We start from the raw sequence: 17,206 nt of genomic DNA, 5'->3' as shown, positions 1-17,206 counted from the left end.
GTACCCGTCGATCAGATAGTGATGATAGTATATGATGAAAACCTCGAGAATATAAACCGAATTCGTGTTCCCCAAGCCAGGTATAAGACGCTACCCTAAGTACCCTTCTAAACCTGTGTAAGCGTTAGTAGGCTATAGGCCTAATATCCAAACCAAATGCGCATGTAACTGTTGAACATGAAAGCGAAATAATAAAACTACGCTCTATAACATATCAGAGACCATTTTAAAGTAAAACGTATATTTTTTTATTTCACCTTCAGAGTTTGTTTTCTCATATTTGTATATAGAAGATGTGTTGGTTTGTTTTGCGATAAAAAAAGATTCTCAAACCGGTTTGAATGGAACTGAACATTCAGTTATGACACTGTACATATTCCCAAACCGGTTCATAACCTTCCCAATACGCATTAAGTTCTTCATTATATTGCAGGCTATATCGACATAAACGTTCATTGTTCTTATTTTATAACATCGTGTGTGTTTCTGAACCTATTGGTACCCGAGTGTAGTCGGTAGATGGGGGTTTAGCTGGATCTAAAATAAAATCAATCGAACGTTTCAGGACGGGCTGTGTGGCTCTTGTCCAATCAACACGTTGTTGTCGTATGACGTCATCTAATTTCCGCCATGTTGCTGAGAAAGTTGTGAGCCTACAAACTTTTATCGATCTGTCAAACAGCATCGGTAGCTGATATTTGCGCATCTTCTCAGTCTTCACCTTGCAGGCGCGGCGACCACAAGCTTCTTTAGTGGTACTCGCTAAGTTTGGGACATCGCGTCCCCCCTTGTCAAACTCCGTCCATATAGAATCACTTCACCTTTGTGAAACTTTACGTGCTTGTAAATTCGTGACAGTGCGATGTCAAGGAATCGGCCTTCGAGTAGCCAGTCCCGCACGGCTTGGGTTGATGAGGGAATGGAAGGGTATGCCCCAGACATTCGGGATGACCCCGACCTCCCCGATCAGGTGTACATGGACCAGGACCGCCGAGGAAACGTGCCCGCCGTGAGGACCAAGAACCAAAACCAGAATACTGGATGCATGGGCACCTTCGTCCGTGGTCTTAGATGTAAGTAATTCTGTTGTTCAAAACATTTTACTCGGACTTCATTATAAAGGAATTTAACATTTCATAAATCTGACAGGTAATTCTGGAGACGACAGTCTTGACCAATTACCACAACAGTTAGCTGCATCCGGTACTTTACCAAACTTTAGAATTATATATGCATTTTGTTGTCTTTTGCATAACAATCAGACAACAATTAAGAAAATGAAACGATCTGAAACCCACCTTGAACCCCTATCTTTTGTTAAAATATACTTCATTTTCATCACTGGCATGGTGACAGTGAGTCTAGTCATGCTGATCACCGCATCTGATATTTTGCCATCTGAAATCGTGCATTGTGCTACGACATTTTGACAGCAAATGTGTGAATTTTGATGCTGTCAAATTTGGAAATGTCATTGCCCTTTAACACCAAAACTAAGTTTCATACAGCAAACAAATTGCAAAAGGCCCTATGTGCCATTATTGCTATTATATATTTGTAACAAAGTATCTGATGATTGTCAGTAAATAATTGTGTCTTTATTGAACTGTAAACATGGTAAGTGACTTTAACATTGCATGATATCTGTTTAAAAAGGATAAAGTTGGTCTTTTTAATATTTCTGGCTAATGGTGTCTTTCGGATACATTCATCATGTTCATCTCTGACTGCTATGCCAAGGGAATGAATATTTGATGCCTGCAACCGGTTCTACAAGTTCATAATGTAACCCAATCCCAGTGTTTAGATGGTACCATGGACACAATATTGATTTCTACGCGAAAACTCTTCCCAGAGCATAAACAGCTTTTGTTAACTTCTGGCTGCAATGGTTGTTATTGATTGGCAATATTGGTTCTCATGTAGATTTGTTGATTGAGTGCTATACTTGCTTTGAAAGAAGCTTAGGTACATTGTAATGGCTGTCACTGTGTCAGAAGACGATGTCATAGCAAAATCAATTTAGGTGCCATGACAACTTGTGATGGGATTGATTGCTAATCTATAATGAAAAGACATAACAGAGACGTGTTTGGGGTACAAGCTGGTAAAAATAACTGCAAATGCTTGTGATGAAAATTTCTGTTTTTGTTAGTCCATGGTAATAAATTAATAAAATAATTTAGCAACTTTTATCTTCATATACTTTATCAGGTAATGCACACAAATGTATTAATATATTGCTTACTGTCATGAACTTATGTAGTAAGTGTAAGTGTTCTTTTTAAACAAGGGCGATGGGGTAGCCTAGTGGTTAAAGCGTTGGCTCGTCACGCCGAAGACCCGGGTTCGATTCCCCACATGGGCACAATGTGTTAAGCCCATTTCTGGTGTCCCCCTCCGTGATATTGTTGGAATAATGCTAAAAGCGGCGTAAAACTAAACTCAGTCAGTCTTTTTAAACAATCAGACTGATAGTAAATGGCATTGATTTATAGGCACTTATGGTGCACTTATGCTTTTTACATAGATTGTTTTAAAGGATGAACCTGTTACTTAGAAGTTGATTAAACAGCTCACAGGGATTCTTCTATCATTGTCTATTTGTCACACTTTTATTCTGAAACAGATGAATATACTGTCATAGACCTACTGCACAGCTGAAGCACTATGATTCTGTAAAACAGTATGGATAAATTTCATTCTAAGTTCTTTGACAATGGGGCGGTGGGGTAGATTAGTGGGTAAAGCGTCTGCTCGTCACGCCGAAGACCCGGGTTCAAATCCCCACATGGGTACAATGTGTGAAGCCCATTTCTGGTGTCCCCGCCGTGATATTGCAGGAATATTGCTAAAAGCGGCGTAAAACCAAACTCACTCACTCACTCTTTGACAATGTTAACTGGGTACAGTTTGTGAATATGGTTATGATCAATATGATATGTCAGTTATTGGATTCAGGTAAAACTGCCTCATGATGTAAAACAAGACTCGTGTGAGCTCCAGATTATCATCATATATGTGTAAATATGTACAAGAAATCACCATTCTCAAAAAAATAACTTGCATACAATTACAAATGCAGTTGGAAAACATAATACACATTAAACTGGTAGTGATTAATAAACCAATGCAGCCCTGCAGCTTACATTCCTGTTTGTGTACTGATCAAATGCAGGAATCACATATACCACTGTATGCATGGACTCCACTGTTGTGTTGCATGACTATAACAGGGCTCCAGATAAGGGCCGTATCGGCGTATGTATGGATAAAAATATGCACGATATGGTAGGAAATAATTTAGAAAATGTAGCAGATACACACCACAGCAGTAATGTACGGTCTTAGAATCATTTACAGATGTATTCATCTGAAAAATTGTTTTATTGTTTATTGACCTGTTTACACAAGAGTAGCAATGTTGTGGTGCATATATGAAACGAAACACAAGATTACTGATACTCCATTAAATTCCATTCTGTACTCTAAATGTACTCTTAAGGTTTTCCAGTACTCCTGTACTGAAAAAATAAGGAGTACATACTCATGATGTTGAAAAATTATCTGGAGCCCAGATATGATATCTTATACATACAGGATTGTACATTTTTTGTAGTAAGCTTATGAAATATACGTCAGAGTTGGGCATCAAATGGACAGATGCAAGTTAGAAGCCAACTTGAACGGCATTTTAAGTAGAATATGGTTAGAGAAATGTTCACTCATACATTGGTTTGAAAGTACCCGATTAACTTGACTTTAAATCCAAGGAAGTGACAATATGCTGAATACTCAAAGATAATAACATCAAAAGTGAATGATAGCATTGGAATAAATACTTAATGGCTCAAAACATTATCTGGAGCCCTGCTTCACTCCATGTTGCTGCATATCTCTTTGACAAATTGTCTTCTTATATCATTTATATGGCATGAGAAATGTATAAAGAAAATTACTTATTTTGAGCAGTTTTATTTTATTTTCATCAAATCTCACATTACAGTATGGCACAAATCATATCTTGTAACTATAAGTGTATTATTTACATAGCACTACTGATCTTGTTATATGATGGGTATGTTGTATTTGTAGCACTTAGATGCCGTTGGTTAGACTTTTGTTGCTTTCTTCCAGCACTATGGGCAACCCGACACTTTCTTCAAGCACGGAGGAGACCAAGTCCAACAGGGAGCTGTATGTGAAGACAACCCTGAGAGAGCTGATCATCTACATCGTGTTCCTTGTGATCATCTGTGTCAGTAAGTAGCAGCTATCACACACATGGGAGCTGTCATCTGGTCCATAGATGTGGGACTAATTATCATGCCTATTTTCAAGTAGGATTTTGTGAACTAAAAACATAAGATGCCTGATTGACAAGGTTTCAAAGTAACTGATCAGGGATGAAATGAGTGAGATGTTTATGTTTGTGTAACTATCTTTTGACATTTTATCATGGTTATTATTCAATTGTTCAGTGTGCTATATAGCCACTGGCCTGATAGACTGTGGCTAGCAAAAATCCAGCAAGGCCAGCACATCTGAAGTCACTGGCTCAGCTGGTTAGTGACTTTTCATGGTGTCATTTTGTAAATAGATCACTTTCTCTGACTTGTTATAATACACTTTTAAATCATGCAAGAATGTGGCCTGATATAAATGTTCATCGTATTAGCAGCTTAATGATGATACCTGTAATGCCGACAATATCATATTCTCATCTATTTTTTTAATGTTTCGCTTAGTTTCCCGAATGCGAATTTTGGGCTAGTGAATTGTTTTGTGGGCTAGTACTGGTAACTTTCAGGCATAGCTAGCCTGACTGGCTCGCAATATTTGGAAACTATTTCTCACACTGCTGGTTTTAATGAAGTTTGTAGATCATGATGGTTATTGGTTTGGTGTAGTCGAGTTCAAGGGATTTGTATTACCTATTTTGTGGTGTGATACAAACTGTGACCATGGTAACAGAAATTTGTTGTTTTTCCAGTTACTTTTGGCATGACAAGCACCACCATGTACTACTACACCAAGGTGATGAGCGATCTGTTCCTGGACACCCCTAGCAAGTATGGTGGAACCTTCCGAGGAATCACCAGTGTTGATGACTTCTGGAAGGTAAGAAGTCTGTGATAGGGGTGTTGGATCCTGATAATATTTTGTTAGTATTTTGCACTGGTAATCTTTGTAGTACAGTAAGACAAGGCTGTCTATTGTCAAACAATTTGCTGTATATTGTGATACAGGTGCATGATTGTAATTGACACAGACTGTATATACAGACCCATTTTCAACATCCTTATGTTATGTCCTTATTCCTTGTGGAATAAAAGAAGATGTATCCAGAAAATTCTTTATGGTCATCCTTATGTAAATAATAAACAGCATGGCCAGCTGCCACCATTTTGTAGTCTTTGATTCAGGGGAGATAACAACTTGAGAGAAAAATCAAGTCTGCTTTTCCACCATTTGGTCAATCAATTTCAAGGAAACTTCTTTGAGAGGCATTTTAGAAGTTGTAAGGAATAATTTCAAGAAAAATATTGTTGTGATTGAATTTTCCTAGATTTTAGGTAAATTGTGAAGGAAACTTGTTAATAATGTTACGTTTAGAAAACCAAATATACTTGAACACACAAAAATTCTTGCAACATGTGGTTTTTAAAGGGCGTTATATTATTTAAACCATACCTTGTAGCCCTTATTGTACAGACAGGGCAAGATGTTACAAGCTATAGCAGTGGAAAGTATCATCCATTTGGTGATTTTTAGAATCACTGAAACTTGCAAAGGATTTTAGTGATGTTCAGAATTTATATTCAAAAACTTTCAATACTATTTGTGTTTATTGACATGTACTGTAGTGGCTTTTCTTATGCTTACATGATTGTTATTGCAATAGTTTTAATAGTGGATGCAACTTTATGGTGCCGACAGAATTCATGTTATTGCTGTGATGTAATGTTTCAAGGATGGATCTTGGAGTTAAACATACTTCATGTCTATTCTAATCACTTAGATTTATTTCGTTCATTGTGGTTCGTAACTGTTTTTGTTATAGCATAGTCTTTTTAATTTCCAGTTCGCCAAGGGCCCCCTGCTCCGTGGACTCTACTGGGAAACCTGGTACAACAAGGATGCCGTGCCGAGAAGAACAGCTGGGTTATATATACTACGAAAATAAGCTACTAGGCATGCCCCGACTCCGACACCTGAAGGTCCACAGCAACTCCTGCATCGTCCACGATGACTTCACTGACGTTATCAAGGAATGCTACGACTCCTACTCCACCAGCATTGAGGACACCAACCCCTTTGGCAACTATGATCCCAACAGTGAAATTGCCAACCTCACTGCGTAAGTATTTGAACTAATCATTTCAGGCAGATGTAGATCTGGAAATACACTTAATACACTTAATTGGGATTGTGTTTGAGTATTTTGTTTGTGACACTGAAAGGGTACTTTCAATCCTCCAATACATCAGTCCATCCAAAATATGTTCAACCAATATCGTGGATATGACCGTCTTGGAATGTAGTTGATAGCTTTTCAAAAGCAAAAACAATGAAAAATTAATTTTAAAAATGGTTCGAAAAAACTCTTCTGTTCAGCATAGATTTTGCTGCCGATGATGAGACATTTTATTAATGATTCAGAAGGTCAGGCTACTTGTACTATTGATCCAACATCTCTTGGCATTAGAACTTCCATATGCACTAATGTGTCAAACCATGTTAACTTGGGTCATTGGCATTGTCCATTTTCTGTGCTATAGCTAGATTTATTGTCTCCCGCCGCAACGAGGAAGAGGGGACTATGTATTCAGCGGCATACGACCCGATTCTTGTTAACGGGATATCTCATGAACTGTTATACCCAATGTCTTCAAATTTGGTGACAGCCTACACTGGGGGATTACCCATACACCAGTCTATTTGGGTGACCTTGACCTTATCTTCAAGGTCACCACGACACTTTGACCACTTTTCAAACTTATTTAAACGCGATATCTCATAAAACATTGCACCCAATGTTTTCAATTATGTCGACAGCCTACACTGGGTGATTAGGCAGGCACCAGTCATTTCAGGCATCTTGTATATGACCAAAAATAAAAAGTAATCAATATAGATATTCCATTCTTTAGCGGCGGGGGACATTGCCATATCAGTGGCAAACACTTGTGTATATAGTAATGCTTAATATTGTGTGTTTCTGTGATGTAATACACATGGTCATTCTGCCACCACTGCCAGAACTCCTGGGCTTTATATACATGGTATACATGGCTTTCCTTATCACATGAATTCATAAAGCACCAGTGTGGATTAGAAGTGTCTGTCTTCAATCTGCGAACTATTGTGTGTGGTTGTTTATTATTGCGACATGACTGTGCTTTGTGCCACCCCTACCATCCCTGATACTGAAGGAGTGGGTGAAGCAGATGCCTGCGAGGCTAGAACACTTGTTACAGGGAAAATGTGTTGCAATTGTCAGTTTTGTAATCTTATATGGAGACAAGGTAGCTTCAAAAGTTCTTTGAAAATAGTGACATTTCTACAAAACTGTCATGTGAACGCAAAAGTTATGCAAGGACTGTGTATTCAAGTGAATCATTGATGACGAACTACCACATGATATTAGACCGTATACCACATTTACTAATTGTTTGGTGCTAAAAGCGGCGTAAAACCAAAACTTCACTCACTCACTCACTAATTGGGTAGTCTAGTGGTTAAAGCGTTGTCTCGTCACACCGAAGACCCAGGTTCGAATCCCTACATGGGTACATTGTGTGAAGCCAATTTCTGGTGTCCCCCGTCGTGATGTTGCTGGAATATTGCTGAAAGCGGCATAAAACCAAACTCAGTGAGTTCTAATTGTTTAAAGCATGTTAAATGCTCAGTCACATGTAACATCCATGTTAGACATTCATGTTGGACCATTGAAGAACCTGTCACATCTTCAGATCTCAGACAGCAGTCTTCCCTCTGTAGCATGGTGCCACAATCGTTATTTAGTATTCTGTATCGATATTGGCCTGATTTTATGTTTCATCTTTGTTTGTGTTCTTGTTTTAGGTGGAAGTATAAAACGGAATCGGAACTAAAAGGTTCGTCCCATTGGGGTCTGCTGACCACATACTCCGGAGCAGGGTATGTTCAGGATCTCCGGGCCAGCATGAACGACTCGGCGCAAATAATAGAGGACTTGTTTAATTCGTTATGGATAACACGTGGGACAAGAGCATTGTTTATAGACTTTACGGTCTACAATGCGAACATCAATCTCTTCTGTGTTGTCAGGTATGTAATCAAAGATATTTTCCTTTACCTGTAATGATCATGTTGATGTGAACATGATGAATATTTGTTTTGTAACTATGGTTACCTACAGATTAACTTATATTTATGCCCAAGGGTTTAAAAAGAGAGGTTACAAATGTATTAGAATTAGATTGTAGCATACTTCGAGATATGTGTCAGTTCTTAGTATATGAAGTAAAATGTGAGTTGTCTCCCTTAGACTTCTGGTTGAGTTCCCTGCCACTGGAGGCGCTATCCCATCCTGGACTTTCCGGACTGTGAAACTGATCCGTTACGTGACTGTGGGTGACTACTTCATCATGGCCTGCGAGTGTATCTTCTGTCTCTTCATCCTGTACTACATCGTGGAAGAAGTCCTGGAGGTGAGTCTGGGGAAACCTCAGACAATTGTTGCTGTTGTACAATACCCTTGATTCTACTTGAAGATTTAAGTGATTTCGAAGCGAAATACTGGTGTCTACCCAACTACCATGTGATATTGCTGAAATATTGCTAAAAGCATCTTAGAACCTTGCTCTATTTCTTTCTTTGGTTTTGTTGGTATTGGTAACTTCAGCATGTTGTGTGCTGAATGTAACACTATGTTGACACTGCCCCACACTATTCTATTGAATTCTTTTCTTTTGTGTCAGATCAAGAAACACAAACTGACCTACTTCAAGAGCGTCTGGAACATCCTTGACATCTTGGTGATCCTGATTTCCCTCATCTGTGTGGCGTTTGACATATACCGGACAGTGGCGGTCGGGGACAAGTTGACGTCGCTGCTGCAGAACGACAAAGTGTACGCGGACTTTGAGAGGCTGAGCTACTGGGAAACTCGCTTCAGCAATGCCATAGCTATAGCAGTCTTCTTGGCTTGGATCAAGGTAAGGCTGATGTCAGAGAGGCATGAGCTCTGCAAATTTTTTGACCTCTTGCGTTTGTTGTGTCCTTAGTTTGGCTCTTTATTCAGCAAAGATTGGGTTTAGTTAAGCCCTTATTTTAGTTAAATTTAGGCCCTTGTTTTTTATTTATGCTCTTTTTATAAGTTTATGCTCCTGAATTTTCAGAAATTGGTCTCTTGCTTCAGTAAACTTCAGGCTCTTATTTTAGTTACCTTCGGGCTCTTATTTTAGTTACCTTCGGGCTCTTACTTCAGTAAAGTCGGGGCTATGGTGATAGTTATGCCTATCAGAAGCAGTAATGCTTTGATACTGTTACTTAATATTACAGGTGTTTGTAATAAGTGCTTTTGAAAAAGGTTGCTGCACTAAATCGATGAATAATGGTATCTCAAGTATGAAATCTCATCTTTAATGAAAGGTTAACTAACATGTGTGATTTTCCCTACAAAACATTTGTGATTGTCACAAGCACATTGTGTGTTCAGATCTTCAAGTACATCAGCTTCAACAAGACCATGACCCAGCTGTCTTCTACCCTGGGGCGCTGTGCTAAGGACCTGGCTGGCTTCGCTGTCATGTTCTTCATCATCTTCCTGGCCTTCACACAGCTGGGTTATCTGCTCTTTGGAACCCAGGTCAAGGACTTCAGCAGTTTCCAGGACTCCTTGTAAGTCCAAAGCTGATCCTTTTAATTAATGCTTTGAACTAAGCTTTAGCTTTTGTGACTTTTTTTTTCATTATCTATTGCATATTGTTTACAAATTATTTCATAGGTTATACCTCATATACATGCTCTGATTTTTCTTATCAACATGTCCCCTCAACTTAGTGGAGTCAACTGTATTTAACAATAAACATTTCCACATATCTATCATAGGCAGCCCTAGTAATCTGAATCATCTAGGTTGGTTTCACAACGTTTATTCTTGGACTGTTCCTGGATGACCAAGTCATGGGTTCGACTAGTACATTTGCCCTGATTCTGTTTGTTCACTTTATACCAGAGTGGGTAATTGTCTTCATCCCGCATCAAAGATGCTTGGGTAGCCAAGTGGTACCGTGTTCGCTTGTCATGCTGATGACCCGGGTTTGAATCTCCACATGGGTACAATGTGTGAAGCCTTTTACTGGTGTCCCCTGCCGTGACATTGCTGGAATATTGCTGAAAGCTACGTAAAAATAAACTCATCTTGGGTTCTTAATGTTTCAAATCAACACTCTGTATGTTTCAGCTTCACTCTGTTCCGTATCATCCTGGGCGACTTCGACTTCCACCAGCTGGAGGCTGCCAACCGAGTGCTGGGACCCATCTTCTTCATGCTGTTTGTGTTCTTCGTCTTCTTCGTGCTCATCAACATGTTCTTGGCTATCATCAACGACACCTACTCGGAGGTTAAGGGTGACATGGCCAACCAGAAGAATGAGTTCGAGATGACTGACTTCTTCAAGAAGGTAAGTCTTCTGGGAGGTATTTGCAAGTTAGAAATTATAGCACCATAGAAATTTGATCACTTAAAAAGAGATGAATGAAGTATGATATGACAGTATTGACTTTAGTGTAATGGTCAGATTCATGTATCATGGGTCATATCAGAATAAAGTAGATATTTGTTCAATAATTTGATCAATTTTAGTTGACTTAATTCCATCATTGACTGTGTTTTCAGGGGGCACAGAAGATGATGGACAAACTGAACTGGAAGAGAGATAAGATCGTGGACATCCAGAAAGCTCTGCAGTCGGCCGACATCAATGACGACAAGCGACTTGACTTCGATGAATGGAGACAGGACCTGAAGACGTGAGTGTTGCTAACCATATATTATGAAGTGCTAAACTGCAAAATTCAAATGGGAAAGAAATTACACATGTAGTTCTGCTTTATATACGAAACAAATTATTTGCTCTGGTCTACATTTGATGCAGCAGCTTTATCAGATGTCACTCTTGTCCCATGGTTTATTCTGAGATCTTTTCTATATCTGCTTCCAGACGTGGTTATGCTGATGGTGAAATCGAGGCTATGTTTGCCAAATACGACATTGACGGTGACCGTGTGCTTGATGAAGATGAACAACGTCGCATGCATCAAGACCTCACAGATCAAAAGGTGCTCTTGAGTGATTACTTTATCTATAGTTTCAGATTTGAGGTTAGCAATGGACCCTAATGGAAGGAAGTCTTAGGTGACGACTAAGTTGATTGTGTCGTCAGCCTTGGTTGATGGTATGGCAATGGACCCTGGCCTGCTTGCTCATAATATCAATCACTGGAGTGTCTGGTCCAGATTCAGTTTTTTACAAACTGCCATTCTGTATCTGGAATGTTGCTGGTTGAGGCATTACACAAAAACACACACAATTAGATCCACAATGTGTCATAAGTTGTTAGATTGTACTATTTTTCAAGTTTAGACTTGCTAGTAATGTATAATACAAAATGTATTTTGACACATGTGACATGCTTTCTAGAATGCTCTCAACAAAGAATATGATGAACTGGAAGAAAGGTCCATCGCCCAGGCACTGCACGCCGCTCCAGCAGCAGAAACAGCTTCAATGAAGACAGTGGAGAAGACAGCGACGATGAGGACAGTGGAACAAAATCCTCCCGAACAGGAAGAACATCAAGCGGGGTTTCATATGAAGAGTTTACAGTCCTGTCTCGGAGGGTGGACAGAATGGAGCACTCTATTGGGAGCATTGTATCAAAGATTGATGCTGTCCTGGTTAAACTAGAGGCCATGGAGAAAGCCAAGTTAAAGAGGAGGGAAACAATGGGGAAAATTTTAGATAGCATCACAGAGGTAAGTGTGACTACACAACAGCCTCCCATAACTGTGTCCTCCATGTTCACAGTGCTTCACACAGCCATAGCACAGATAGCATTGACTCTTCAATAACATACTTGACCTGTCATTTCTGTAAATGTGGAACTGTTTCACAGGTAATTGCTCAATTGACCAGTAAACTTTTGCGTCATTGTTTTTTTAATTGAATCCTGGAGTTCAAATTGGACATTGCATAAGCATATTCTGATGAAATGTACACTTTTGGAAAGTGTTGTCTGTTGTCTAGGAAGTATGTATACAAGATAACTAAACTGTTTATTGTATGACTAGAAATATTTCATTAATTGATAATCTTTGGAAGTTTCTCTTATCCCTGTGTCAGTCTTTGTATCTACTATCTATTGCTTCTCATGCTTCGGTGTGCCAACAAACAGTATACGTTATCATCTCCGTTTCAGTCTGATGGGACAAGTGATGAAATGAAAAGAGAGCAGATGGAACGTTTAGTCCGTGAGGAGCTTGAGAGATGGGACTCTGAGACCTCTATGGGGGCTGGGAGCGCACGAGGGGCGTCGCCCAGCGGAACTAGCGGTAGCAGCGGCAGAGGAGGAATGAGAGCTCGTTCTCGTCCCGGGTCAGGACAGAATGTAAGTATCCCTGACTCTCAGTAACACCCTGCAGAAGTCTTTTCCTTTCACTACTGCAACAGTTGTGGTTAAGTGGTAGATAACTTCTTTGCTTTTTGTGAAATGTCTTGTGACTTTTTGTCCATGGATTCCAACTTTCTTTATATTGAATAGAGCAATGCATCTGCTTGACTTATGTAATCAACGTTAGTTGCTATATCGATATACATGTGTAGGCATATTTTTGCAGCATACAATTTGATTTAGTCTATGGATTAGTTGCTTTATAGATGAATGGTGTACCAGTCTCAGGAAAATCAGATCTTACCTCATGTGTCTCTTAGACATTCCATTATGAGTCAAGTCAGAAAGAACTTTCATCAGACCAGTCAGTGTCGCTTACTTTATCAGGAAGTGACAGTTAGAATGTTTGTTCTGTACATCTGCCTTAAAAGATTAACATTGGCCATTCTTAACAATTACAGGCTCTGATTAATTCGGTCAAAGTTATTGTTGGTCTCTTGCTGCAACGGAAATGGAAAAGACTTTGTGTAGTACTGCCACACATTCTGGACCATCTGATAGACATTCAAGAAATTTGTTTTGTTCAGTTTTAAAATTTTGAATCGAAGAATTTTTTCGAAGCATTGTCTGGAATTGGAGTCTCCAGTTTCAAATTAGTGCAGAAAAACTCCAGGAAGCAGTTTTCTGAATGTTTCATGGTTATGTCATTGCATTGGTTGGTCAAAGTTCACGAAAGGTCATTCTGACATGACTCATAATCGAATGTCCTGTGATGTTTGGGTAGCGACGAGGAACACCAAGATCTGATTTTAGGGAATTCAAATTATGTGCCCTCTTGAATATACACGAGCTCTTAATGCGTTGTATAAGCATAGTTTTGTTTGTCATCTTCTAGGTGAATGGTTATTGTTTACAGACACACCTAGATTGTCCTCATGATTTTCAATATTGATTTCTGACAATTGTTTTTCTTTCCTCCTCCTGACAGTCCTCAGAGGTGTAATAGGTAATTTGAGTTTGTTGTCACTCTGTAGTGCTAGTCTGTCTTTGTGTGTGCACACCCAGAGCAGGTGTCTGCTTTCATGTTGTTGTAGCTTCCTGAGTGTCTTCTTGTCATGCCTATCAAGACACACTTGATTAGATGTTCTACTTATTTATATAAACATTACCAAGATGCAACTGCATTAATAGAGGAAAAAAAAGGTCAACTAAAGAAAACCCCAATTAGTCTTAAGATATTAAGATTAGGGACCGTTCATAATTTATGGAGAGGTGGGGGGTGGGATTGATGATTTATAGGGGTGGGTTTAGTTTACTCATTTTGTTCAGGGGGGTCATCAATTACTAATCAAATACTAAGGGCGTTGTTATTGATTTTATACATGACATGCAGGGGTTATCAGTAACTTTGTACATAGATTGTAGGAGGTTCAGTCACATTGTACATACTTTTCCATAAATATCATCATCACCACCCAAGCCATAAATAATGAACGGTCCCTTAGAACTCATAAGCCTGGTTTCAGTGTAAGATATATGTTATTGTACTTTGATGTACTGCAGCTAAGAAGCATTAGGTGTTGTAAAAACTGAACAGGGTCCAATAACTCTTTGGCCTGACCATTCTTTCTCATTTTGTGAATGAGTATTTTAAATGCAGAACATGTTGGAAAGCTCTGTTAATTGTATTTCGTTGTGAGGAAAGACAGTCAAGTACAATAGTTATGACATGCGCTTTCCCTAATTGGAGAGGATCTTGTACAGAGTAACAGACTTTTCATTGGTATCAGATAAGACAGAAATACCTTCAGTCACTACAGTGACAGTGCACTTGACACCAGCTCTTCTCTGTAGCTCACATCAGTATTCTGCATGGATGGGTTGTTGATTCAGTGGATGGCATCTTCATCTTAAATGAATCTCCATATTTAGCAATTTTTCCTTATCCTGACTCATGCTTAATTGCTTGTCTCTTTCTTCTTGCGAATGATAGTGGAACACTTGAATCCCCTTTTGAAGCTCCCTTCAAAAAAGCGGACGTAAAATCACTCACCCAGTGTTATCTCCCTTTTGACTCTTTTGGCGGGAAAATGTGTCACATGATCCGACATGCCCCTCACTCTCTCCTGAATATGCGCCCGACAGCTGGATTACAGGGAATCCAGAGTGCCATGAGGGGAGAATGGGAGGGCTTACCTCATGAGTCAGGATAAGTCTACAATTTTTGTTCAGATGGTAGACTGCATGGTGCAGGTAAATGCTTGTGATGATACTGCATGCTTCCTTTCTCATACAATGTCTGTACTTTCATTACCTCTAGGTGCTAGGACAAGAACAATTCAGATAGGTATCTGAAGTGTTTCAAGGCAATTATATTAACAGTGTTGCATTCTTCGATTATCAGTTATAACATTTTCATTTATTAGTTTGAACTTTGATGACCAGAATAGTTATAATCGTTTTAATGTTTAAACTACCCTTTGAACCTTTCAAACAGTGAATTATGCACGTTTTGAGTTTTGGTATGTTTTAGTTGGTATGTTTTCATGTTCATGCATGTAAACAACAATTATTTTAGTCACTTGAAATTCCTTAAAAAACGCTGGTTCAGATATACATGCTTTCATTGTTATATGATGATATGTTTTAGATTCTTCTCAGCTTTAAGAGTTTTCGCTCTTGAAAGACTACACTTAGCATCAGTTCACAGATGTGAGATTATTCCGTGTAGCAATTTTGTAAATCATTGTAAATATTTGGCTTAAAGATATGCCTTTTGGGGTCTTGATTGACTGTTTTTCACCTTTTGATGAATGTTTTTAATGTGTTATATTTTTTTTTCAGAATGATGCTGAAGACATCGCCACCTCATCCGTCTAACTTGGCGGACTGACACGATATTTACATCCTCTCGTCACCATTCCGACGCACTTGCAGCAGATGATACATCTCTTTGTCCCCACCTATTTGTGTTGTTTGTCTTTGTGTCAGCTGTAGAACCTTCTCTTAACCTGTGTTATTTTCTGAATTTAGTTGTGGCAAATATTTCCAACAGGGTAACTTTCAAATATTTGAGACCAGAATTTGTCCAGTTTTGTCCACAAAATAAAACTGCTAACTGCTGGAGTGTATCAAGATTTTGTAATCAAAGAGTATTAACTTGTTTGAGCTGTGATGTTCTGTTGAAATCCGTCCATTTAAAAAATCCCATAGCAGCAACGTGCCATATTTATTGATATTTAGCTCACTATGTTAATTTATCACTTTGTTTTTAATATGCGTTTTTTGTGTATTATAATGCTGCATTTTTGTATGGGACCAAATTAACAATTCAACATCATTTACAAGTGGTATTTTATATCAAAAATACATATTCCTCCATTTTCAACCAGGGATGAGTTATTATATGGGGAAAAAATAAAGTATTATATAATGAAAAATGTATATTCTTGAATCAATGATAGTGCTGGATGCATAACATTTGCATGAATTTACATGTAATTATACTGAAAATTGGCTTTTTGCTTGAAGTTCTTAATCATGTGCAATAGGATTAAGGTGATTATATTCTGCTGTACATTTCTCATGCCAATCTTGCTGTTGGTTAACACCTGCTTTGATTGAGGTTATTATTCCTAGTCATTTCTAAAAGTTGAAATGTTGTTAAGAGTTTCTGAAATATTTCTTGGTAACAAATGTTTACGTTCACAATGCTGTTAATGTTTATGTTTATATTGAAATAGTGCAGAAAATAATGTGTTCCGTCCAAACATTTATGAAAGCATATTTCTTAATAATCATGACAGTGAAAACTGGTTTCATCATAATAATGTTATAGTAGATGACTATAAATTATATATATTGACATTGTTTTGCCAAACATGACAGTATAATGTGTGAATCTCAAATTAAGTTGATGAGGGCTATTGAACTCAGTTGTCATAGAACATCCCATATGGCCATTGTCTCCATTCAAAACATCTGTATTTGATTCAAAACATTTGTATTTGACATGGAAAATGAAAAACAGAACATCAGAAAATACATTCTGTTAAAGCTTGACGGGGTTGAAGCCCGACCCAGTGACATCTACTGTATGTGATGCAATATGGTGATAGTGTTCAAACTCCCATTTATAAAATGTCCCACCACTTAGGTTTTATTTATGTATATTTTGTTCTTTCTAGAATCATATTTCATGTTTATGTTAATGCAGGTGTTTTCAAATTTTCTATTAAAATCTACTGCTGTTTTTGGGTGACAACAAGCTTCGACCATGTTTAGGTCGTTGTGCTGTAGTTGGAAATGTTTACAATCACTCCGTCCAAGTAAGCTACAGTTCAGTCTTTACACAACTCAATTGTTAGGAGACACGATGGTCTGAGAACCACAAGCTTTGTTGGAAATGCCTGACATCGGTATGTTGAGAAGGCTTGACGAGGTGTGAAAAGACTGAATGCTTCTCTGTTAATTCTGCTGAAACTCAGTATTGTATTGTGATACAAGATGTATTTATTTGTTGAGAATAAAGAGTGTCATCAATA

At 38.4% G+C, this 17,206-nt stretch overlaps 1 protein-coding gene across 1 annotated transcript; it reads left to right on the top strand.

The window, feature by feature from the left end:
* Positions 1 to 641: 641 nt before the first annotated feature.
* LOC124278454 (polycystin-2-like) lies at positions 642 to 17,206 on the top strand. The gene is given in 17 exon segments (XM_046714159.1): positions 642 to 1,073; positions 4,138 to 4,163; positions 4,166 to 4,262; positions 4,994 to 5,121; positions 6,086 to 6,142; positions 6,144 to 6,361; positions 8,089 to 8,313; positions 8,534 to 8,696; positions 8,967 to 9,203; positions 9,707 to 9,888; positions 10,454 to 10,673; positions 10,889 to 11,022; positions 11,214 to 11,331; positions 11,693 to 11,740; positions 11,743 to 12,027; positions 12,471 to 12,659; positions 15,507 to 17,206. Coding segments are annotated over 17 exon segments (2,574 nt in total). The 5' UTR covers positions 642 to 862; the 3' UTR covers positions 15,543 to 17,206.

Source organism: Haliotis rubra, unplaced genomic scaffold, assembly GCF_003918875.1.
Source record: "Haliotis rubra isolate DU_JTF1 unplaced genomic scaffold, ASM391887v1 Scf237, whole genome shotgun sequence".
Lineage (NCBI taxonomy): Eukaryota > Metazoa > Mollusca > Gastropoda > Lepetellida > Haliotidae > Haliotis > Haliotis rubra.
Note: the sequence above shows the minus strand (reverse complement) of the source record. Positions and strands in the feature narration are given on the sequence as shown.